This window comes from Poeciliopsis prolifica, unplaced genomic scaffold, assembly GCF_027474105.1.
Source record: "Poeciliopsis prolifica strain line A6 unplaced genomic scaffold, Auburn_PproV2 SCAFFOLD005, whole genome shotgun sequence".
NCBI lineage: Eukaryota > Metazoa > Chordata > Actinopteri > Cyprinodontiformes > Poeciliidae > Poeciliopsis > Poeciliopsis prolifica.
In genome coordinates, this window is record NW_026562380.1 from 6,714,427 (window position 1) to 6,740,451 (window position 26,025).

The 26,025-nt window shown below is 37.3% G+C and overlaps 1 protein-coding gene across 2 annotated transcripts; it reads right to left on the reverse strand.

Moving 5' to 3' along the window:
* Positions 1-296: 296 nt before the first annotated feature.
* Positions 297-26,025, reverse strand: psme4a (proteasome activator subunit 4a). 2 transcript variants are annotated; one of them, XM_055029569.1, is made up of 48 exons: positions 25,412-26,025; positions 23,709-23,849; positions 23,107-23,223; positions 22,281-22,337; positions 20,857-20,901; positions 19,472-19,621; positions 18,816-18,879; positions 18,664-18,738; positions 18,170-18,292; positions 17,991-18,083; positions 15,724-15,989; positions 15,436-15,622; positions 15,224-15,313; positions 15,060-15,124; positions 14,676-14,826; positions 13,863-13,961; positions 13,705-13,774; positions 13,530-13,597; positions 13,219-13,434; positions 12,774-12,931; positions 12,605-12,700; positions 12,381-12,436; positions 12,229-12,285; positions 12,057-12,112; positions 11,532-11,630; positions 11,326-11,388; positions 10,763-10,858; positions 10,538-10,669; positions 10,248-10,457; positions 8,945-9,081; positions 8,240-8,293; positions 8,027-8,156; positions 7,845-7,935; positions 7,591-7,744; positions 7,402-7,471; positions 7,207-7,332; positions 6,970-7,122; positions 6,137-6,241; positions 5,937-6,028; positions 4,808-4,939; positions 4,489-4,697; positions 4,256-4,341; positions 4,022-4,150; positions 2,863-3,018; positions 1,322-1,484; positions 1,098-1,231; positions 871-1,011; positions 297-695 (listed from the first exon to the last, which is right to left on the reverse strand). In XM_055029569.1, exons 1-47 carry the CDS (start codon positions 25,606-25,608, stop codon positions 877-879), a joined length of 5,553 nt encoding a protein of 1,850 aa, XP_054885544.1. In that variant the 5' UTR covers positions 25,609-26,025; the 3' UTR covers positions 297-695; positions 871-876. The 2 variants fall into 2 exon arrangements, with proteins under 2 accessions (XP_054885544.1, XP_054885545.1); XM_055029570.1 differs by lacking the exon at positions 22,281-22,337.

A 26,025-nucleotide genomic window follows, 5' to 3' on the forward strand; every position in this document is an offset into this window, starting at 1 on the left:
GATTGCTCTCTCCCTTAAAATGAAAATAGGCGTACAGATCAGTTGTCTACATACTTTTAAAGGAAAACTATGGAAAAAAAATTAACTCAGCATTTCAAAGAAAAAAAAAAGTCAATAAATAGATAAGTTTGTGCATATTTTCTATACCATGATATATACACATACATGATGCATATACTCATATATAGATTAAACAATCACACAAACGTTGTGTGTTAGAAATTCACGAGACCACCGGTTCATCGTTAAATCTCTGCGGCTTGTAGCAAACACATCACGGCCAGAACATAGTAAAAACGACGTCCTGCATTGGACATTGTGGATACTTGGGATATCATCCTGAGAAATGTTGTGTCTTACAAGCAGATGTCATCAAGCATCCTGTGAACACACGCGCACACATGCCTGTGTACATGCAGGATTCACAAGCCAGAAAGGAAAATAAAATCTGTACAGTAATGTTACAAACTGCAGGTCATTCCTCCCTGTCACGATTGATTCTTAAATATTAAGTATAGAAGTTTAAAGGTGCTAGATACATAAATACACAATATTTTTCATCCTTCTGAGAGCTGCGATGCAGTTTCCATGTGCTGTCGCTTTTCTTCTGGGCTCCACATGAATGTTTGTGAATCCTTCAGGAACGAGGGACTTCTCTCCAGTGCAGGCTGGTGTTTGTGTAGTCTGGGATCGTACTAAACACACAGAAGCACTAACAACTGTTAGAAAAGCTTCAGTGACTGACTATTGTATTGATAACCTAAAGCTGTTTTACTTTGCTCTATGCAGTCATGAAAAGCTTTTTAATTTCTTTGCAAGCACATTGAGCAATTAATATTTAAACAAATCTTCAAAATTAAAGTACTTCACCAGGTTTCAGGCATAGTAACAGGGGGAGACCAGCAGGTCAGTGAGGACCAATAACTGATCGTCTGTGAACTGCTGCTTGTGTTGCTGCCAGTTGTCATGATGAGTCCGTCTGAAGTTTGACAGAGTTTTCTTCACAGTCATCTGAAAAATACGGAAGAAAAAAACATAGTTTAGTTATTTTTGTTGATGGTCAAGGGGGTGACCATCAAGGGAATAAAAAAACATACTTCAATGGGTTGGGTGTCATTAAGGTGGGCACTTAGATCCATCAACAGCTGAGGCATCCAGGTGGGAACATCATAAGGACTGGAGAGAATACAAGCGCTCAAACCGAGAACGCCTGCATGGCGGCGCACAAGGTCTGCAAAGAAGCACCAAAATGGATCTTACAGTAAGTCTCAGGAATTTCAAGGGAAAAAAATCCAACCAACTATTCTGGTGAATTCCGTACCAGCAGAAGGGATGGTATCCACAACAAAGCCAAGCTCCCTTTTCCTCTTCTTGGGCAAACGTGTCTTGCAGAGAGCCTCAAAATGTGCCTGCATGGGGGCGTCCATGGACAGGAAGTTGCACTGAAGGAAGCCACTCAGAGTGGTGGCAGCCATTTCTCGCACCTAAGGAGTAAAGGTCATGAAGTTTTTATATATTGCTTCGCTGAAAAGTAGCAGCGAATATAACGTTCATGTCTTGGAACCAAAGACTGCTGACATCAAAGTCCAGCTGACAGTCAAATTGCTGTAGCTAAACATAATGAGAAGCTAAGTGGAAGGATTTACTTCAATGAGAAGCCCAATGGAAGTAAATCCATATAGGAGTTTGAGGGACAAATTCAAAAGGACACACAGACTTAGCCACTACATTGTCTTTTTCCATGTTTGCTTGCATTGATCTACTGTGTTTTCTCAAGACAATGCAGGGGTCTGCAGAAAAATGTAGAGAAATTTCTACTTCCCTCTACTGAGAAGTTGCTTTATTAGGTAATATTCTAATTTTCTCTAAAATCAAATTTGGAGTTTTCATTAGATAAAAGCTATAAACATAATTATTGAATAATTGAATTGAGTAATGAATCTACAAGAGTTTCAAAGTTTAAATGAAATTACAAAAATAGCACCTTTCAATGATGCTCTCATTTCTCAAGAAACTGGAGAAAAACAATCTGAAGATTCCTCTAATATATTTTCAAAATAATACAATAACTTAAATGCTGCCAAACATAAAATTCTTCTGCTTCTGTAAATGTCCCTGTTGAAAACCACTGCTACTTAAAACACAAACAAAGTAAAAAAGGGTTTCTGCCGAGTCAGAACGTTCTGCTGCATGGTAAGAAAAAATAAAAGAATACCAAACAATTTGAGGAGGTATGGTTTGTGCCCAGTGGCTAGAAGCGGTCACTAGTTTGGCAACTGGAGCAAACCAGTGAGTGAAGGTACTCCTTTGTCATTTAGGCTAAGTGAACCGTTTTACATTGTGCAGTAAAAATTCTCAAACAAACTCAGAAATAAAAGACCAATGTGTTCTAAACGGTGTTCTGAAGTGACGTTTTTAGGTAATTTATTGTCAAAAGCATCATAAGTAGCTCGGGTTCATAAGGGAGGCTCAGGTTAGCTTATAAGGTCAAATAAAACGGTTAGTTCCAGCCCCTGCCCACTCACACGCAGACGCACACTTTCTTTGTCTCTGTTCCTTGTCCTCTCCCTCTTGTCCTCCATCAAATTGTGAACAACATTTCCATAGCAACAGATTACTGCAGCCACTGGTTTCCATAGAAACAGAAAGAAGGCTGGGGCGGGGGGAGCAAAGAGCCGGGAGCAAAATGCTGAGTCACTACAGTAAAGCTGAAAGTCACGGCAAGTGTCTGCTCGCATAAACAGACGTACACTGGCCAAAAGCTTTGTTTTGTTCTGATCATCACAACGTATGTTTGGTGACAGGATGGCATAAAATGACTTTTATCTTTTTAATTGATGACAGTTTGTTTGTTTTTTTTACCTCAAGCTGTTCATCCTCCAGGAGTTTTATCACCAGGCCCCGCACGTCTTTCACTGCTTTCTGGTCACTCATGAATGTGAACAGGTTGTAAAAAACCATGATCTGGAGGTAAGTGAGCACCGTGTAGCGGGCATGCCAAGAGCTGCTACCAGCAATCTGGAACACAACAACAGACTACGTTAATAATATAATTCAAGCCTTTGTTTCACAAGAGGAACAATGGATGTATTGGACTGCTGCCCAGTTAAGATCAGATTCTTTGCAATCGAGGAACTAAAAGATGTCTGCTTGAATTACACTATTCATTTTTGCAAGAGAGAACTTGAAAATACCAAAATTAATCTTCAAACACACTTTAGTCTCACTTTATAATTTTGTATGTTTTAAAATGGTTGCAGTTCTTAAAAAAAAAAAAAACCTAAAAAAGGCATAAATAGATTGTTGAGGATGTGTGAAGTGAGAATCTGTTAAGAAATACAAGCAATCGATGTATTACCCACAGCAAATAACTGGGCATTTTTATTAGACATTAACCAAAAGATTTAGCTCTGAAGGCTAGTGTGAGAAGGACCAAGACCAAAATGGACTGCTGGCTTCTTAAAAGAACAAAAATCTAAGCAGTAGGGTGCTTACTAACATCACCTGTGTGTGAAAGGAAAATTTATAAATATTCTTCTTGTGTAAAACATATTTGGAAAAGAATATGCAAATAATGTCAGGTTAACTGTCTCCAAATAAAATAAAAGGTGTGAAAAAACTAAACGTTTGACAAGAAGCACTGCAGGTTTGTTTTTCAGTCCATGTTTCACATAGAAAGATCACTGGTGATGCACCACCTCCTATTTCCATTATTTATGGAAATGATTGCGAGCTTCTTTATGATCAACAGCTCAACACTCAGATAATGATTTGAAGGTTAGTTAAATATCGCTACGACTCAGCATTTGATAGATTGGAGATGTTTTGAATTAGCAGAAGTCTGATTTGTTCTTGGTCCTTCTTTGACCATTTCTTACTACTCTGGAATTACAATTAATGAAGACTCATCTTCAGCATTTATGATATTAAATGCAACATTTTAGCAAGGCCCCAGGAGAAAAATCCTTAACAATTCATTTAAACGTGCAAGATATGGAGCATTAGCTTCCAGATGACTCGCCTCTTTTAGGACACTGAGAACCAATGGGATTTGATCTGTGTAGAGGAGACCCTGAGACATCAGAGAAAGGCAGGTCTTTGCATCCCTCTTCAGTTCGTCATAGCTGTCATCGTTTTCAACTGGAGCAATCTGGGATACAGAACAGAGACCGTTCATTCTGTGGTGCACATATTCATGAGAATAAAATCTGGATGACACTAAAAGGTCGAAGGTGTAAATAAGGTTGTTTTCTACCTTGAAGAGGAGAGGAAGCAGCTGTAGTTGTTCTGGGACGGCCGTGGTGAAAGAGCGGCCAGCGCTTGCAATCAACCACTTGAGTACTGTAGAAACGTAAAATTAAAACCGAGTTAATGCCCAGCTGCTCTGAAGGTTGGAGTTTATCATAACACATTTTTTGTTGTTATGAGGCCCTAAATATTTTACATATTTCGGTGAGAGCGAACAGTTTATGTGACAAATAAACTCACCTGTTTTTAGTAACTTTATTGCTTGTGTTCGTTCGTCCTGCTCCTCCACCTCATTTTCCTCAATCACATGGTTCTGGATTTCCTCGTCTCCCTCGGTCAGAGGTTTCAGCTTCAACAGGATCCGCTCTGTGAAGTCTGAGATGCGCGGTGAGGAGGTTGGCTGAGTGAAAGGCAAGTTGACATCAATCATGAAGATGTATGTGAGGACGCTGGAAAGACAACAAAGTAGAAACGTAATGAGATTAACATGTGGATTTATGAAATATTATTTTTACTATGAGTTGATAGAAGCAAAAACACAAAAAATTAAATCACCCACCTTCCGATACGTTCCCGTACATTCTTGTACACTTGTGTGAGTTTGGGCTCCAGATATTGAAGCAATCTGTGCAAAAGTTCAGGAACACGCCACTCTTGCTGGGCTAGTCCACCCTGCAGCACGTAGAGACGACTGGAAACACAAGAAAACTCACAGTTTGTTTGGCTCGGCAACATCAGGGAGAAACAGCATCACTGCTTGATGAATGTAATACAATATTATTTTTCATTTATTCAAGCAGGAAATTTAATTACAAGCAATTTACTACAGGAAAACAGAAGAGGGGAAGCTGGAGTTCAGTTTTTGAGATATTAAACAAAATGAAAACAAAAATGTAGATTCATACAAGACAACATACATTTCAACACAATGATAAACATCCTAGTTAAATATCAAATATCAGAAGCCCAGGAGAGTTTATCTTTACTATATGCATATAGTTTATGGTTAACACAGCATCATTTAAAAGATGTTTCAAAACAAGAAATACAAGATGATGCCTGGGAAGGAATGGGACTTAGAGAAAAACCCCATGATATGCAGGTTGTGTAAAACTGAAGTATTTTAAAAACAAGACAAACAGAAACCTGTTTTCCAATGTTAAACTTGGGGCAGAGGAAGAACAGTTTATCATACCCCAGCAAGCAATGTCAAAGCACAAGGCGAAAGTTCATAAAACAAGAACAAATTTGCAGCTACTTTTTGAAATATTTTTAACTTTTCAAATGGTTTTTTTAAGAAACACAAAATGACAATCTTTACAATAGCCTAATTTGTAAATAAAAGGAGCACAGAGTATTGTCTCCAACTTGATTCAAGAGAGAAAATTGTGCAACAGAAACATGGACTCTCCACCTTCTGAAATGCATCTTTTCCTGCTTCAATGTCTGCAGTTTTCCGTATTCATTACTCCAACACTAACTTATTTTTAGCTTTACTGTTCCTGAAACACACCACTATTCTTTATGTCTACCTGCCATCTGCCTGAGCATTTCAGCCGAACAGCTCCTCTTTAGAGGTATTAACCCTCTCTAATTATTTTCCATTCAGCAGCTCTCTTTCGGTGCTGGAAGAGGCTGATGTCACATGACATCCCGCAGCACCGCACAGCTGATGTCTTTGTTCTCACCAGGCATCGACAAAAGAGCCCCCCTCTCCATTGACAGGAGATTCCATGAGCATCTCGAACAGCCGATGAAGCTTGCGTGGGTCTCTGCTCTCCTGTTAGAGCCAAAAAAAAAAAAAAAGCAGCCAACTTAAGCAACTCAAGTTGAATGTAAGAGATCGCGTTACAGGAGCACGATGATCATTTGAGCAAAAAGGCCTTACGCAGGCTGTGGCGATGCAGGTACCCCAATCTGCATAGGTTTCTATAGTGATGTTTGACAATGCAGTACGAAGCAAAGGACACAACAGCTCCCAAAGGCTCTCAACCTGCCGACAGAACACATTTGTATTGTTAAAGAAATGAAACGAAAACACAACAGAGAGCAAAAGTCACTGACCTTTACAACCCCGAAAGCCATTTTTAGCTTCTGTCTAATGAAACTCTATCTGTCCAAACAAAGTAACTCATTTTTGTTCCTGTTGTAGGAAACTTGTTCAGATTTTTAAATTATAGGTAAAGATATAATTTTTACTTATAATTAAAAAGAAAATGAAAACAATAATAATAATGATAATACAGACCTTTGGGCACTTAAATAACTTAGAAACATCATAATATGTAGGAGAAAACATAAAATACAGAAACCCTTCAGCTGTGAGTTTGACAATGTCTGATTTTAACTGACATATTTCTTTTGCTTTTTGGTTTAGTAAATTAAAACAATGAGACATAGAATTTTTATGCAAATTAGGTTAAAAAAACTGATTTGCAAATGTCTGATGAAAAGAAATATTTCATTAAAAAAAATCTTGACACTTTTACTATCCATCTTTGTAGAAATTTGATGCATATATTGCATAAAAACAGAGGAAAAAACACAAAAGGCTAGCATTTTTATATCACTTTCATCTGTTATAAAATTGCTCAATCCTTTATCATTTTTGTCCAAAGTTTCAAGAGTAACAGTGGAGGGTCTGAAGAGCCACATGCAGCTTGCAGACCCCTGTTGCAGAGACAAAAACAGGAAAACAAACATGGGAAATAATAAATATACCTTTGAAAAGCTCCAGTGTTTGCAGCCTCGTATCAGTCCAGAGATGATCTCAGCAACGCAGCGCTGCTTGCTCTCATGCGAATCTGACACCAGCCGTTCCATATGCGGCTGCAGCACGGGCAGAAAGGCATCTCCAAAGTTTCTGAACAATCCCTGGAAGATCAAGAGACAGAGGAAAAATTATCATCCATGTTTTCGACTTTGTTTTCCAATCCAGCTGTTTGCTTTGGGTCTCACCTTGAACAAGCAGAACCTGCGAGGGCTGAACTTGTCTTTGCCTTTCCGATCCTCCAGAGAGAGAAACTCAACAAACTGGTTGATAAACACTGGGTCGGTGAAATGGTCAAAGATGATCAGCTCCCGCTGGAGAGAAGAGCATAAACTTTTAGTAAATGGCAATAATGTGACCTGCGGATGTTTTAGTGTACAAACCTCAGTCATTTCTTCTCTACTCAGATTCGGTGTGGGCTGCTCCTCAGCAGGTGCATAGATCAGCATTTTTCTAAAGATCAAATATGATTCAAAATAATAAATATGAATTATTTGACTGTAAAAGAGCCAGGAATTTTAAAAAAATTGTTGAGTTGAACGTCAGAGAAATATTGTCATTAAATCAGGAACCTTGGCCAGCAGTAGTAACCCCAATGTGTCTTTTCCACAAACACACATTGCTCCCACTCTTCCTGTTTGCGTGGCAGGTTACTGCTGTTATACTGGAGCCACTGGTTGTCTGGACGGTCTCCTGCTGCAATCCTACCAAGCTCCACCGTCTCACCTAACAATAAAATGCTGATTTATAAATCGACTGAACAAAATCAAGATTAAAAACTATTTCAAACAATATGTACAAGAAAAATAGACAAGAATACACTTACAGTACTTGGACATCTCATTCGGGCTGACCGGGACTTTCTTATGAGGTCTCTTTATTTGTTTCATGATTCCAGCCACGGCTGATATTGCCACCTAATGGAGAATAATAATACATTTCAAACAATGCTTTATAAGACAGCACTATGAATACAGTTTCTACACGCCTTCTCAGTGTGTGCCCCACCTTGCGGACGTAGAGGGAATCGTGGTTGAGACTTTTCACAAAGAATGTGACAGCAGCAGGAGGAAGCTGGTGGTCGTCTCGCAGCAGCAACGACAGAAACCCGATTGAAATGTGCTCAAACTTCCAGGGCCTACAGCAATAAAGAACCAAGTGTTACTAACAGCAATAAGGTAATCTTAAGAAATTTATTCAAAGTAGATTAGAGCAACCTACAGGTTTCTGTTGCTGAGACAATCTAACAAATCTCCAATGAGACCTTTGTACTTTCTGCAAAAAAATGAGAAAAAAAGAGTTAGTTTCCCATCCGTTAAGTGAGGAAAATTAATTCCTCATTAAACAACTTCTTTAGCTGCCTGAAAGGAAATTGTATTTTCTTTTTAAACAGAGGCATATTGGCTGTTCCTACTGACAATTTTCAAATTTGGAGGAAGACTAGTAGAGACCTGGAATCTGTTGGTCTTTCAAGTTTCATCCTTTTTCTATTAAGAAAATTTTGTAATTTGGAAATACTGTAAGTCTTATGAATATCTCTGGGTTAATGTAAGGTTAAACATTCTCTAGGGAATATGCTGGATGTGTACATTTGGTACTAAATCTGCATTACAGGATACTAAAAACAATTAAAAAATATGAATGCCATAATCATTATTTCTTTGTTTTGAAATACAAGTAAAACCCTCTTCAACCATAATTGATTTTATGCATGGAAGGTTGTTTCTGCTTCTAGCATAAATAGCTAATAATCACTCCTAACAGGAAGGTTGGAAACAACCCCTGTTAAAAATAATCAGATTAAAGTTAGAATAGACAGGTTAAAGGTTTACACAAAAAATGGTTGGTGCAAGTCTAGTTATATAACTGAACAAGCCGTGGGTGTTGAGGATTATTGAACAGTTGGGGTGTTGGAGCAAAACTTACTCAACGGCCTCAGAGTTTTTGAACTTCTGTCGTTTCAGACCGTCCTCCGATTCCTCCTCAGACGGCACAGGTTCATTAGGGAAAGGATTTCCTGTTATCATTAGCAATTTTGCCACAGCACAGCACTCCTCTGGGATCTAAAGGGACCAAAAAGATCATGTCACAGATAGTTTGTTTGTATCGGCAGTTCTGACAAACTAAAGGAAGGAGTGATGTGCTGCACAAAGCACAGTCCAAAGCACTCGACCATAAACACTTTTATGATTCTCAAATGCCCTCAAGACTTTACAACGTTATGGCCTTTGCTCCAACAGGAAGGTCTTTTAAGTTTTACAATTCATTAGGGCTGATTGATATTAGAAAAAAAATAATACAAATAATATGGCTGATAATTGCAATTTCAATATTTACATCATTAACCCACATTTTTTCTGACTCTTTTCTTAATTTACAATGACGTAATGTCCTCAGTGAGATCAGCATTTTAGCCACCGAAAATGTAGATCAAATGTCTTCCTTAAGGGGAGTTGGAGCTCATCCATCTGGTCAAATGCATTGTCTATATGCAGACTATAAATGTATGACACCTGAGATACACAATGCTAGCAAATATTGGATCCAAACAGTAATTAGCATTCCCTGATATCACAATTAAGACTGTGATTCAGTATATTGTGCAGTTTTACCATCAACTTACAGATAAATTCCAGGGATTAAAAAAAGATCATAATGAATGATAAATCTATCACGTAAACATGTTTCAGATTCCAAGGTTATCAAATGGTATGTTTCAAAAATGACTGAAAATGTTAATATTTTCAGCATCACTTGCCAGTAGCAAATCCAATTCTTTTGAGATGAGTAAATATGTCCAGACAAGCAGAACCAGACTGCACTGACGTCTGAATTTCTTGGTGTGGATTCTGACTGAGTAACAAATCAAAGTTTTCTGTATTCAATATCAGTGAGAAGCTTAAAAAAAAATCATCATCAATAGGTTACCGGAAATAAATCATCGACTGTGAGTTACTTTATAAAAGTTATGTTATTAATAAAATTTTCCCCAACTTTGAAACATTTGGGCATCAAAAGACTTTGATTAACTTACATAAACAGCTTAATCAAAGTGAGAGTTATTTCCAATTCTCATAAACCTCAATGCTAAAATAAATAAATTAAATATTTTTAACTCCAAATAATTTAGAAAACAGAAAGGATCCACAAAAAAGCAACACTGCCATTCAATTTCCAGCTTCCAGTGTTGTCTCAGACATGCTGGTTTTAATCCAGTGTAGAAACTCACAGAGAAGTCGATGCCTATGGTCTCGTACTGCCGATGGATTTTGTCAGCAAGGTCATCAAAAAGTCGTACAATGGAAGGCTTCTCAAGAGACATGGCTGAGCTGAGGCCAGAACGTACTATCCCAGGCCATGTGAGAGCAATGCACTCCCAGTCGTGTAGATTCGCCAGACATACTCCACTGTGATTCCCAAGCAGACAGTACAAAGCCCCCTGGAACATATAGAGTTATTACATAGATTATTATTATTCTCTAAAAATACCATGATAAACTACAAAGAGGATGGCCATACTTTGAACTGCTGCTGAGTGACACGGCTGTTGTCTGGGTTGAGAAACTCAAGGACATGTGGGATCAGGTCCCTGCAGCAGAAATTGTAGGTCCCCAGTGCCGTGAACAACACACTTTGAGCTCTGCTGCGAATCTGGAAGGCAATAAAAGTTATAATTTAGACCAAAGCAAAAATTAAATGTAATACTTTGTAAAAGAAGAAAAAGAAGTACCCTGTAAAACTCACCTGGCTGTAAGTGCTTGTGGAGAGCCTCAGCAAGTCTTTCATCAGCTCCTGATGAGTTGTTCTATACTGGCATCCCTCCACTGTCAGTTTCCTCAGCTAAACGAACAACCATTTAAAGTTATGAGTGCAAAAACACATTTATAAGCTGCTAATTATTTTTAATTTAAAAGAAGCTCAAGTCAAAAAATGCTTATGGTGCAGCAAGATGAGTCAGAATTCAGACGGGAAGCTCCTGACTGAGCACTAAACATTTGTGTAAAGCCTCAAAGATAACATTCTGCTTTAATAAAATACAGACACTTTTCTAAAGTGTTGAATTTTCAGATTAAAAACTCCCATTAAATTAAGTTGGAAGAAAATGCATGCTGAGTCATTTTGACTACTTTTAATTTATTATCATGAGTCAGAAACTTTTGCAAATGACAGAGTACTTTAAATATATGCATCGTGTTCTCTAATAAAACAAAATTGAAACTTGGAAAAGTAGCAAACTCTAACAACAACAGCCCAACTAGTGTGACATCATTCTATTTAGAGAGGTAACATTTCCTTGTGGAACTTACCTCATGTTGGAGCATGACTCTGTCAATGAGAAGAGCTCTGATGTGCTGCTTTTTACCATGAAGCTGCAAATACAACATGTTAGACTCTTCCAGCCAGTGTCCATAACTAACTCTCACTACTGCGTCTTTGATGCAACTGTGTTGTTAAGACCTCCTCTAAATTAGAAGTGTTACATGGAAGAAACCAGCAAAACCTAGACACTTACTCTGTTTTCCATAGATTTTTTCACAAGATTGAAGCTTTTCCAGCGTGAGTCAAATTCATGTTTGTGAGAACCTTTGAAGTGTAGAAGATCACTGATTATCTGAAAAGAAAATCGGAAAAGTTACTACTGCAGTCCGGCACATAACAACAAGTTCTTGAAAAACAAATAAAATTTAAGATAAAAAATATGGCTCAGTTCATGTGAAACAAAATACACCCAAGACATTTTTTCATGTACGGAAAAAATAAACTGTCACCCAGAAGGAGCAGTAAGAAATGTCTGTGTAAATGAATTAACTTTGCAAGGACCCAGCACATTTAGAGCAGGCACCGGAGATTGTATTTGCTCATGTAACATGTCACAGAAAGCAGGAAATTTTGTCTCATTTACAAAGTCATTATTATCTTTAAGTCTACATAATTACATCTCGATGATATTTCTTCTTTAGGATGTTGAACTTTTCTTCTCAGTGAGTTTATAAGCTTAAAATTAGCATTACTCTAGTCTATTTTACTTCCTGCCCACCTTGATGATGGAGAAAAGAGACTTTGTGTCATCCTCAGAGTGCTCCAAAATATAATCTGCAAATAGAGAAAAATTAATAAATAAATAGATCCCCCATAATTGTCATGGCTGAAAAAAAATAAATAAAATACTGCAGTAGCTCTAGTAAAACAGCAGATTGGTGAATACTAACGCAGAAGTTCTTTCATGACGTTACAAATTGCATCTCTGTAGTTCTCTCTGGTCTTATCTACAAATACAGAGAATTAACAGAATGAGAAGAGAACAATAAACTCAAATTTCTGTTGGAAAATCAATCCTTTAATTTTTCTGATGGTGATTTACCATAATCCATTCCCGTGTAAAGGGTAGTCTCATCCAGATTCACCAGGCTGTGAACTCTGCAGAAAAAATAGAGGACCTTTAACAATCAAATTAATACTGAATACTTTTGTGAGACAGCACTGCAATTTTTTTCCAACAGATTATGGAAAAAAAAACTTTTTTTTTCCTTCAGAGTAAAGTTTATTATAGATAAATGCATTGTAAATATAAATGTGATCGCTCACAGGTCGGGAATTGGTTCTCCTTTCAGTGGAGCCATCAGACTTCCTGCTCCCAGGAGACAGTGCTGAACAATAGTGAGGCTTTGCAGCACGTCATCTCTGGAAAACACAGGAACATCAACACTTCGGATAGCAAAAATAAAAAAGCGAGACCACACTGAGCTTTTCTCACCTGCTCATTTCCTGTTCTCCTTTTGAAAATCTCTGCAGGCGCTGGAGTTCAGGCTGGAGAAGCAAGTCCAGCAGATAGAAAGCCAACGAGATTTCTTCAACACTCGGGACGTGCCACCGGATATCCAAGTTCCACAAATCTCCAGGCCGACCCCAGTCCTACAAGGAAACAGAAACAGATAAAAATGAAACACAAAAAGTTTGTCAATTAAAAAAAAGGAATTTAAGAGACTTGAAGGGAAAAATGGCTAAATCTTTTGTTTTAAACAATTTAAATGCATCTATTTCTCTGAATTATTACTTATAATCAAATTGTACCATTACAAAATGGAATAATTGTTAGGAGCAACACATTTTGTAGCTGAAAAATCTTTATATTTCAGCTGAAACAAATTTGATAACGCTAATGACATTTAGAGTTAACATTTAGCACTACACAACGATACCTTGATGGGGAGGTAGTCACAGACTGGCTGATGGAAGCCTCCAGGCACGCTACAGTACTCTGTGGGGTATATGAGGGCAGTGGACCGCAGGATGTGGTGCAACAGGTTGCAGGCCAGTACGTAACCCTGTTTACACTTGAGATGAAGGGTCAACTGCAAAATCTGGACCAGGTCAGAGCGATAGGGGATGAGCTTGTCACCGTCCACGCGAGTTACCTGAAGTTTGTTTGGGGAAAAAAAAAAAAAAAAAATTATTGTTGCTGCAGAGGATTTTAAATAATGAGAACATGAGATTTAGTCATTTAATTTACCTCAGACAGCAGCTGCAGATTCCATAGAAACTCCTTATCAAGTTCCTCCTCGTTCAGCACTTCCTCATCTGTTTAGAAAATAAATTAATCAAGTAAACAACAAAGAACTAACAGGGAAATAATGAGAAGCATGTCTGAAAACTCTTTACGCCTTCTGCGTGTTTTATGAACTTACTGACAGCAATCTGGTTTATGGCATTGCAGCAGTGTGGAACAAACACTTTGAGCGACTCTGCAGGGTGACACTGAAAAGTACAGATGTTTTTGATGAGGTTTAAGCAGAAGAGAAGGTGCTTTTGGACAAAATGGAGGGAAAGAATTAGTAAGACTTACCTTGGCAGCAGCTCGACACATGTCAGACACCATTCTTCCAGCTACGCGCGTCTCAAAGATGTTGGTGGTGGCAAAATTAAAAACCTTTTCCAAAGCCACCTGGAAATGAAAAGATAACAAATGTATCCCAAAATTATAATTAAAATAAGCAGAAATTAGTTCTTTAAAATACTTACATACATTTATATAAAGTATTTATATCTGTTTCTAGAATTTGGCCAATTTTGCTAAAATGACATCAAATTTCAGACAATTATTTATTCTTTCATTGTTTATTGTTATAATAGTTGAGTTGAAGCATTTTGAAGCACATATTAAGTTGTACAATACATTTCCATAATCTGTAAAAACACAAGTACATTAAAGCTGAGCACACAACTTAATATCTTAGTATTATTAAACAAATGTGATTTATTTATTATCTTAAAAATGGAAAGATAGATACTAAATACAGTTCTGAAAAACTCTCCATGCAACTTTAGATTAAAAATATAAAAATGGCAACATGAAGTGTTGAGGTTTAAAATAAATAAATACAAAATAAATTTTAAAAATAGACACTGTTAGAATAGCATGTAATTTTGTCATGCAACATTAAATATTTGTATGAAATATAAAACAAAACAGGTCAAATAACACTTGGGAAAGGAGCCAACATGAGAAAATTACACCTGAAGTTTTAATAAAAACATGCAAGGATAAAATGTTAAAATATGTAAACTTTCCAAAATGCTACTGAAATACTTATGGGCCATGTCATTTGGAGGCACATGGCAGTGGACTCTGCCTCAAACCAGAATCCAGAAAATTTACCTTGAAAATGTCCAGGGAGCACTGCGTGAGGATGGTGCTGAAGGTTGAGGACAGCCCAAGCTCTACTAGACTCTCCAAATGAGTCATTTTCTCAGTTTCTGTTTCCTCTCGAGTTTGTTCCAGAGTGCTGCTGTCTATCAGGGCAAAGCATCTGTACAAAAAGAAAAACTAACTGAGCAAACTGATTTGCATGTTTTACCTGCTCATGACAAAGCAAGAGATACAAATTGCCTCTGAATTCTGCAGTAAATGCAACATCCAACTACTCTCTTGTTGTCAAGAGATGAGAAAGACTCAAGCAGTCATCTTATAATCATCCTTCATGAAACAAATGCTGATGTATTTGGTTCTAACATGCAGCCTATTTGTTTTAAAATGCCTTACCTGTCCATGAACTGAAGCACAAAGTCCTCAAACTCAGCAGAGGCAGAGCACATCTCCCTTTCCACCTAACAAGTCACACAAACCATGTCATGAAAATTTTTGTAACCACTGGAGTGCATCACGGATTTAATTGTGAGAACTTGTGCAAAGTTGTGATAACTTACCTCAGTCAAATCAGTTCTTTCATGTAGGGCAGACGAACAATCCACCAAAGGCACAAGAGTCACAAATGTAGCAATGAACTGGAATGTGATCTGAAAAAAAATGGTAGATGTTTTGGTCAGTTGTATGCAGTTTACCCCCAAGCTCCCAAAGAAGAAAACTAGAAAAGTAAACCAATAAAGCAGAAAGAAGATAAATGAACCATGGAGCACACCATGCACTTGCTGAAGTCATTGGGGTCCACACCCGGTAGCGCTCTCATGAGCAGGGGCAGCATGTGTGTGGGTCCCTCAGGAAAGCGTTGCCCACCTGACACTAGGCTACGTGCTACACCAATCATGCAGCTTAGAGTGGCTGTCAGCTGGTGGGGCTCAGTCAAAGTCTCCAGAGCAGGATATGTTCTACAGAGAAAAGGAAAAAAAAATCAATCAGCCATTTGTTTACATATTAATCTGTGGCTCATTTTACACCAGGACAATTCAAATGCACAGCAAAAACTCACTTCTCAAGCACAGGGGGGATGACTAACTCAGGGCGCATCAGAGCTAGGTTCTGCAGGGCCTGGGCTGCATCCAGACTGCCCGTCTTGCTGAACATGGCCAGCAGAACTGGCTGCATCATGCTCTGCACAAACTCTGTGATATCCTCCTCTGTGAGCTTGTGAGTGTCCGGGATCGGGGTCAGCCACGAGGGCTTTCTGTAGCGCTCCCGGTGAAGCCTCCGAACCACGCTGGCCGGAAGACGCTGCAGCAGCTTCATGAGCTTCATCTGGATGTGAGGACAAAAAGGACAGAAAGACAAATACATGACAAAGGGGAGACAGAGGCAGACAACAGGCCTTTGTTTGCACATGAAAAGGTATAGGGTGTCGCATGGAGTATCTAGAGACACAGATGACAAAAAGGACATACAGACAAAAACAAATATAATGTGAACAGTTTTATCTTGTTCCTTATGTTTTCTTGTGCAAACTAAAATGGTAGCATTTTAGTAAAAAAAAAAGCAGAGTTTCAAAAGGGCATCCAATCTAGTCCATAGCCACAAAAAACTATTAGAAATTAAGCCTGTATGCTTGTCTTGCTTAATTTTAACACTTTGTTTTGTGGAACAAAATTAATTATCTAAAATATTTAAAATTACACCTGGACATGTATAAAATATTTTATATGTTGTTTTTCTATTCCACTCTCTGAGCTAGCTGCACCTCATAACTCATAGTCTCATAGGAACAGTTCTTGGTGTAGGTAAAAGGGAGGACCAAGGCCAGCCGTTTGCCAGGGAAGAGATGGCAAATAGTTAGAGCATGCCCGCTATGGGAACCGGATGAGATGCTCAACTTATATGAGTAGCTTTGGAGGAAACTAGGTAAAGGACACCTCCCCCTCAGGGCTGTCTATTTGGTGCAGGGTACTCCTTTTTATGTTATGTGTCCTAATTTGGTAATGAGCATATGAAACAACTCCCACTTCCTGTGCGTAAAGAAACTGTATATAATTCTGTGATTTTTTTCAGCCTCCCCAGAACACACCTAAAGTTTGCTATGATTTTATCTATGTTGTTCTCCACTTGCAAGTGATCATTAAAAGTTTTTGTTCTTTGCACTTTTACTGTCTCAGTCTCATCTCTGAAAAATCTGTGCATTTTGACATTTTGCATGTAAAATGAAAAGCTAGTTACGTAGCAGAACATTTCACACACCAAAGCAACAGCCTCAAATAGACAGAACTAATCGCCTTGGCAAAGAATAAAGGTTTGTGTACGAAAGCACATTGCCGTCTGTGCAGCTTCATATCTTGTGCAAGGCATCCTCAAAACAGAAAGGCATGTGGCCGCGCTGCCAGTGACCTTTAATAACTCTGCTGCTGTCTCTCTCACATGTCCTGCTTATATTTATGAGCCAGCTACCAATGTAAACCTAGACAGTAAACAGCCCCTAGAAGCCTTCCATGAGTACAATGTGCTGCGTCATTATTCCATGATGCAGGAAGTTAAAACAAATTTCAAGAATAATTTACTTAGAGCAAAAAGACACACATTTCACTCCTTTGGTTTGTAAATTAGTGGTTAGTTAGTTACTGGCATTCCCAAAATTATATCCAGTGCCTCGGGATTTTATTTGATCGATGACTGTTAAGTGGAAGGAAATTGATACGAGTTTTAAAAATGTTTAGACAAATAAAAATCGGAAAAATGTGGAATGCATCTGAATGCAGATCAATTTAATATGATAGCCCTAAATATAATTTATAATTTTCAGAATAAATCCAGCAGTTCAGTGAAAGACTCAAGAGTTTGTTAAACATTAGTGAACAAACAGCATCACACAAACCAAGGTGCACAGCAGACATGTCAGGTACTGAGTTTTAAACAATAACCCACACTTTAACAATGGCACTGAGCACTGACTCATTTAACACTGTTCAATCCATCATCTAAAAATGGAGACAGTATTGTGCAGACGCAAACCTATCCAGACATGGAGGTCAAAGTAATTCGACAAAGTGGACAAGAAAACCATTAATCACAGAAGCAGCCAAAAGACCCAAGGTAACTGAGGAGGAACTGTTGGTAGAACAACTTTTACTTGTTTCAGGAATAATTTACTTAATAAATCCTGTTTGTGTGGAAGAGTAGCAAGAGTCAAGTAATTGCTGTCATGTGTCACAAGCAATGTAGGGGACACAGCAAACATGTTGTCAAATTGTTCTTGTTTTGTTCTTGAGACGTTTCAGTCTTACAGCCTTTGACGAGAAATACACTGTGACTCACCAACCAGCGGCCATGGTTTGATGGGTGGAAGAAGGAGGTGATGCTGTTGAAAAGGCCACTGAGCTGTGCTTGAGTCTGTTTGCTGGGTCCTCCCTGAAATTGCCAAAGCAAAAATTAATTACAGACAGTGTGGAATAAAAACAGAAATATTAGCATAATGTATTGGCTTGTGATCTAACCAGGAGGGATGAAACCCAAAGCACCACATGGCTGATGTCATAGGCATTTGTGACGTATCGTGGAACAATCATCTGACTGGTCCCAACAGGAAGATTTAAGCTCCTCAAAATTCTTGTGAAAATCTGAAACAGTTGGGTGGAAACAACTTTAACCTTCTTGGTACATTACTTTGATTTAGACTAGTTCATTGCGAAACAGATCAAAAACACATGATATAACTGCACTCAATAGCTCAGGGATATTAATGTTCATCTGTTGCACAAACTGGTGTCACTTAGAGGAAACAAACATGATGCAAGTCACTCTCCATCTCACTCAAGGAGTAAATTCAAGAGGGAAACATGATACTTTGTTTCTGGGACAAACAAAAAATGCAACAGCATGCAAATCACATGAATAGACCTGAGCACACAACAGATTTACCAAAACAAGACCTTGGTACACTAACGGGTAACTAGAGAAAGTAATTCAGAAATTAAAAAAGGTAGCAAACCTTGGGAATGTAAGGGTCCCAGTCAATATAGCCGATGTTGTCATTGGCCAACCGGGCAAACAGATTGACCAGGTGCTGTAAATGAGCAGATGGCTGTGTTACAAAAACAATCTAGAGCATCTGGAGCATTTTAAAACTGTGAATCTACTTACAACTTCCCAGCTTGGGAGATTTTGCACCGACACCCATAAGTTAATCAGCTCATCGAACCACAACCTGTATAAATAAGCAAACGTTAGTATGAGATAATGGAATGCTTATGAATACAAAGTGCACACTTTATAGAATAAAACACTTTAAAGTATATTTAGGACTTACTAGGACGTTTAATACATGATGGTTACTATCCGAGATGCTTCCCCGGTATTACAGAGATTAAATGAGACTTAAATAAATCATGCAACTTCAAACCTATTATGCAGCAATACAAAATTTTTTGAATGTGAAAATAGATTTGGTCAAGCCAAAAAATGTATTTAATTTCAATCTGTTTGTTTCTGAAAACAGCAAACTGGGCCTTGGATCTTTTTATGGCTCTCATCTCAATGACAAAATTGGACACAGCATTTTCACACAAACACTTGTTCCATTATCCTTGTCAGGCCGAAGCAGCTATCATGACGTCTGAATCAGCAGCCATAAATGACCAAGAACACCAAACACGTCATTCTATTCATTCACTCACTTTTTTTTATTTATCCGATTCAAAATATATTAAGTCTTTTTGAACCAAGAAAAACAGAATTCAGACACAAACAATATCTTCATTATGTTATTTATAAGTAGGAGAGGGTGAGATGTTTCTTACTTAAACCCCTTATGATGCAGCTTAGGAGGCAGAGTTGTGGGTAAGAAGAGCTCAAAGTAGCTGATTGCTCTCTGCATGGTGACATCGAAGGGACAAAGGAGAGGCCTCCACTCATCCAGCATCTCCTGGGTAGCACTCTCTGAGAAATACCTGAAGAAGTAAAGGAAATCAAAATCAGAATTTTTTTTGTCACAATATATCAATTAAAAATAGGCAGGAAAAAGAAGGCATGATTCAAAATGATATGAATGAGGTTTTGAGTTCAGATTGTGCTCTTTTAAACAAGAATACAAAGTGATGCTAAATATTAAACAGAAAGAAGGCAGGTGTTATGAATCAACTGGCCCCAGAGCCAGCAGAAGGTAGCATGGAAAAAAGCACTTTTAACATTTTGCTACACTTCCAACACAATTTTGAGACTGTTACCTCAAAGATCCACACAACATGATTCATAATGATAGATTTCATATTTAATAAAACCAATAGCTTAATAGTTCTGGTAAAGTACCTCTAGCAGCAAGATTTCTGACAAAATCTCCTCTCTAGAGGTTTAGAGAATTTTTTTTTTCATTTCTTTCTTGACTTCTACTTTAATGTGCAGACAGCTGTGAGACCTTACAAGCGTGTTCCACTCATAATCATGTTCAATCAAGTGAAATCGTCACAATTCAATTTATAGGAATCACATGTAACTGACATCAACTATCATGAATACATACGTGAATATTAGATTTAAGTATTTAGATTATTTTTTTATTACAACAATGTTTAAACAGTTTCTTCACTTGGTCTTTCCTAACATAAAAGAGTGAATATTTTCTGGTGGCAATGAATCACCAACAAGGCCATAGTGTTGTAGGTTCCCTGTATGTTTCCAGTCACATTATAGCTGCATAAAAATGAAGCACGGGTGGTTGAACAACATTGCAGATTCTAGCATTTTAAAATGGGAATGTAGGATAACATTACCAAGTGTTTAAAATCAGTAATATTCTTCACTTAACATTAAATTTAAGTTCTTTCCCTGACTAACTACTGATCCCAAGAGTCTGATCAGCACACAACAAAAAGACTCCCTCTTCTCACAGTTACATGAACTCTAACTGAAGACAGAATTAGGTGAGGTAATAGGCTTATCTTCTTCTGGTAATGCAAACAAAGGTACGAGTCCCACAGCTTGCCTAAGATACCTGCATGGACACAGCTCTGGACTTGCTGTTGAGAACACAAGAAACAAAGTTTGACACTAAATCCATAAGACTCCATTTAGCAACATAACACAGTTTGTTGAAATTACCTAATCAGCCTTTAAATTCACCCCTCAACCAACCCATAAAAAAACCTGAAATGGCATAAGATTATAAAGATATTTAAAATGGACTTACGGTCTGCAGTTTTTCACCAGTGTTTTTAACACACTTTCCACTGAGCTAAAATGAAAGAAAACAAAACAGATGTTACCAACTTCTCACTGTAGCACTACTGTTAGTAAAGCTTCTTTCACCACACAAATGTAATTTAAATTTTATTACATGCACAAAATCCCCCAATAAATGAAATCCCAGCTAATCAAGATTTTGAAAGAATAACATAGAATAAAGTCATTAAATGTAATTAATTCAATTAAAGACATACAGAAGATGATGTTTAACCATCACACAACTGTTACGCCATTTTATAGTCTATTGCTAACAAGGCATGTTTTTCATTGGGTGACTTGAATATGAATGTGTGTGTGTGCGTGTGTGTGTGCAGTAGCATTAAAAAGCCTACATTAAAGAACAGAAACGATGCAAATTCAACTTTTGGAACTACTCAACCACTTATGTACGGATTCTGAACTAAACAATATCACAAGTGTTGGATTCAAATTACCTCACTTTTTGACATACAGTGTCTCAAGGTCATTCGAGTGACATAGATAATAACCTTGGCTACTAATCCAGAACATCTTTCATGAAGCAGGAATAGCAAAATTCACTGCAAGCTAGCAGAGCACATGTGACCTGATAGAACACACACAATCATTATGTGTTCAAATGGCAAGGTTATGTTATCTCTAGATGCACCAATCAATTGCCCAGAGACGGGAATCAGTCAATGTTCCTATGGTTGACTGAAATTAGGTATAACATTATAACAATGATTTTAATATTACTTCTACTGTTCATTGATACCCAAATCAAGTTAATGCACCATCTATAAACATGTCAATCCACTGGATGTACTATGATGCACTTTAAATTTAGCACAAAAATTGCTTCAGATTTGGAATAAACTTTGATACTTCCATGGATCTAATTTTGTAATTCTCGTTTTCTAGATTCAAAACTGTTTCCTGCAGCACATTTCTTGTCTTACAAGCTTAATCTTTTAAGACATATAAAGCGAACCAGAAAAAATATCAAAATTGAAATCAGCAGATCTGACAGGCGTATCTTTACTCATCATTAAAGTCCCATAATGTGCCATAAACATTAGTTTCTGCATAGTATTCCGTATTTTGTTGCATTACATTATTGTAGTCTTTTTAAAACCTAAAGAGACTTTAGAAGAAGTCCTAGAAAAGAGTCCCAAAAATTCTCTAAAAGGCTGCTCAAGAGGACAGATAAAAATAAAATACGTTAGCTACAGTGCGACAGTCTCCAATATGAGTGAAATGTTAACATTGATGAATGTTTTTTTCTTAATAATAAACTGCAAATATGGTGCCTTGGGTTTTATTTTTGCATGCAGCATCTACATAGCAACATCCAGCCATTTGTAAAATAAAATTTCAAAATAACACACAAAGAAGTATTGTTCTTACCACCTCTGAACCAGTTTTAACATTACGTGTTTAGTAGAAGAACGAGGGGATGGAGAACTGGATGTAAAAGAAGACAAAGGCATAAAGAACAATTGGAGCACATGACAGGGAGCCAATTGCTCAAAACAGAGAGATGAGAATAATCTGTTTTATTTTTTTGTAGGTTAGTGTGATTTAGTTTTTTTTGGAAGGTGTAAACAAGCAATCAGTTACAGCAGTTTGCTTTTTCAGTAGTTTTTCATAATCATACAATGTTCCCATAGCACCATAAAAGAGCACCTCGCACTGCTTGCCACAGAGCACATCTAAAGAATATTTCATAAGATTATTCAAAACTGATACTTCTTAAAAAACAATGTGAAATCCAAGCTTCCTAGTAAAAACTGATCATTGTACAAGGCTTAGGAAGGAATCTCAGGGAAAACATAATCCAGTTGCTGCCATTCAGTTGACCCAATTAAGGAAAACAATTGCTCTTTATTCAAATGGCTAAATAATGAATTTGGGCATGAAAAGATTTGTTTATGAAAGTTCTAATCTTAAAATATAAGCATATTTGTCAAAGCATTAAGTATCTAAAGAAACATTACAGCTCAATTTAAAGAATAAATTATAGAACTGTAAGAAGTTGCTAAGAAAAAAAAGATTACAGTGAGATTTGAATGAGACTGGTTACCTAATGCAGAATCAAAGTCTAAAAATAAAAACGGTACCCTTTGATTTTTAGGTAGTTTGACAGTTGGCAATACATCTTTAAAATCCAATCTTACCCATTTTTTAAAAGAACTTTTTATGACAACTAAGTAATCACTGAACTGATGCATACTTAGGGAACCAGTTAAGACCAAGATGTTCTGTCTTTGAGAACAGAATCCGATCGTGCAGCTCATACAGCGGTCTCCACGGCAGCTCAAGGTCCTCCCTCGACAGCAGCTCTTTTTTTCTGTCACATCAATGAAACATTGATAAGAATATCAGTGCAGATGATACATATAATGGTTCAAAATTTGGACATGGATTTCAGCATGCATCATCTTTGTTGTGCTGACAGTTCTTAGGATATTGTGATTTCATTGTAATTATGAGAAAAACTATAGAAAACAGATAGCATCAATTTAGTGCTGGGAAATAAACCCATTTGGATAATTCATTGAAAATGACAAAGTCAACAATAATTATTAAAGTAGGTCTTACAATTCTAATAAGACAGACAGCATATATGACCTAACAGGAACTCTACAAGACCACTATTTAGATACCTTCCTCAAACAGATTGCAAATATTACAATCAAAATTGTACTATTTGTATTTTGATTTAATAAAACATATCTGCACTTTTAAACAGTTAATGTTCCATAAACATATAGCTAGTTGAGAAAGTTTCATTGTGATTTTGCCCAGATCTCCTGGCTCTACGTCCATTCTTACTTGAGGAGGTTGATAAGTAGGCGAGCGAGGCCTTGCATCATGCTGATCTCCAGCTTGGGGATCGTCACTAGCTCATACAGCAACTTGATGAACAGCACATGGTCTTCTTTGCTGAATTTCCGTCCATAAAGTCTCATGTACCTGTAGATGAAGGACAAATTAGAAATAATTACTTTAACATTTAACAGATTGTTAGATGATTCGAGAGTGACATCCAAATTAAAATTGTGTGCATATTTTAAACTGCAGTCAAAATAGATTTAAAAAATTAACAAACGACTATGATACTATTTAAAATAATCAACTAAAAAGGAAACCAAATGAGAGCTCAGTAAAAAAATATACAAAAATAATCAAACTGATGTAAAACTCTGATTTTTGTGAGCTGCAGCATAAAAACTGCTAAAGTTCTTTTAATAAGATACCAGAGTGATCAGTGATTTCTCTACCTGTGTATAGGATAGAGTTGCACAGCATTGCCCTTCCCTAACATGTTCCCTATACACTGCTGGTCAGCTGGCTATAGAAGGTCAACTGTACTTTTCCTTTGCTTACAAGAAAGGAAAAAAAATCTGTCAGTTTGTAAATATACCTCATCAAAGTAACCCCAAAAAGTGGAAAGTAGAAGACTGTCACACATTACTCCTCTAAAGGTAAAGCTATTTAATAATGACAGCTGACAAGAACTGATCAGCATGGCAACAACAGCAGTGAAATAATTTTGTTAGTCCCAACTGAATATACTTGTGTTACTTTCTAGAGAGTGGAACAAGAAATAAAAGTGTAATACATTCGACAGCAAGCACAAAAAAGCAATGAAAAACGATGCTTACTAAAAAAAAATTTTTGTTTAAGTCTATTTAAACATTTTAATAATAATAAATATGAATATTTCAATCTAGTTTAGTTGAAACACCAATGCACTGAAAAACTTTGGTCAAGGTTATTGTGCCATGAAAATCTGTACTGGCTTATACCTGTTTACATGTTATATTTTCTGATAAAATTTGGATTCTTTGCTTAAAAGATGGACATGCAAAATGTATGAATATTTAGCAAATATTTGCTTTGATGAAATTAACTGGTAAACTATTAACCTGTAATAAAAGGAAAAGCGAGTTTTAGAGTCAAAAGATGCTGTCTTCCCACCATGATGACGCTGCAAATTGAAAGCTTTGTTTATTTTGGATGGAGTCATGTGGGTAAGTTTCAAATGAAGCCTACAAATAAACATTCAATTGGGTTAGGGATCACCCTTATGGGTGATTCAAAAAGTTAATGACCAGAAGAATAAATTATCTAAAAGCACAGCGAAGGATACAATGACCTAGTACCTCTAGACTGGGTCATGTAGAGTGTGTAACCGTCCCAACCCTGATTATGAAACCGATAAGTATCCTAATCAGACGTATAGAACAAATTTTCTTTTTTGGGAATTCACCGCTGTGTGACATTTTAGATGTCATAAAAAATGCCATGCTACCAAGCGACTACTTCTAAAGTTGTATTGCAAAATAAACAATTTGAAGTCAATCAAAGATCAGAATTAGTACAAAAGTTACACCTACCAAATAACCACATACATGCTGCACACTATATATATATTCGTTAGTTATAAGACTACCGGCGTCTCCAGATGTCATTAAAGGAAACACGATTAAGTGAAAAGAAAAACACGACTGTAATATTTGTGCGGTACTTACGTTGAAAGTTTTCTTGTCCAAAATAACACACCGGGCCATATTTCTCTTAGCTGCACAGCTCGGCCCAAGTTCCCCTTTATTCTGCTCAATATCTCACTGGATTCATCATCGAGCCTGTCCGCGTACGGTAAAAGTTTGTTGTATACGATGTCTTTTTGAGGAACAAAACCTAATGTGTCTGACTGCGCCTTCTTCATTTTACAACTTCCAACCGGCTAGCTTCGTTATGCTAGCAATTTCTTTTCCCTTCGGTCAGGTTTTCGGAGCCCGTTGGTTTGCTACCCGTTTAAAATAATGTCTATCGGCTTCCCAGTAGCTACTTTACCGGCTGAAAAGTGAGGTTGTTGTGGCCCGCACAGTACCAAGTTAGGAGATTCACAAGTTGATGACACGCTAGCTTGTCATGGATCTTAAGTTAAACCACCTCCCTTGAAAAACACACTACCGGCGTCATTTTAAAAAAGATATAAATGTTACTGAAAACACAACGTTAAGAAAAATAAAACGCCTCCCGTTCAAGCAACGTAATACCAAAACACTGTCACCAAGCTAACGGTCTAGCTAAAGTTAGCTCTGTACTACAAAAGCACTGTCATATCCCAAGGTCTGTCAAC

Excerpts from the sequence above, each read along its gene's own strand:
- psme4a (XM_055029569.1), bottom strand. The coding sequence starts at position 25,608 with ATGAAGAAGGCGCAGTCAGACACATTAGGTTTTGTTCCTCAAAAAGAC. Across the intron at positions 11,389-11,531 it reads AAAAATCTATGGAAAACAGA|CTTCATGGTAAAAAGCAGCA; the intron begins GTAAGTGTCTAG and ends TTGTATTTGCAG. Across the intron at positions 6,029-6,136 it reads CCTGCATCGCCACAGCCTGC|GAGAGCAGAGACCCACGCAA; the intron begins GTAAGGCCTTTT and ends TGGCTCTAACAG.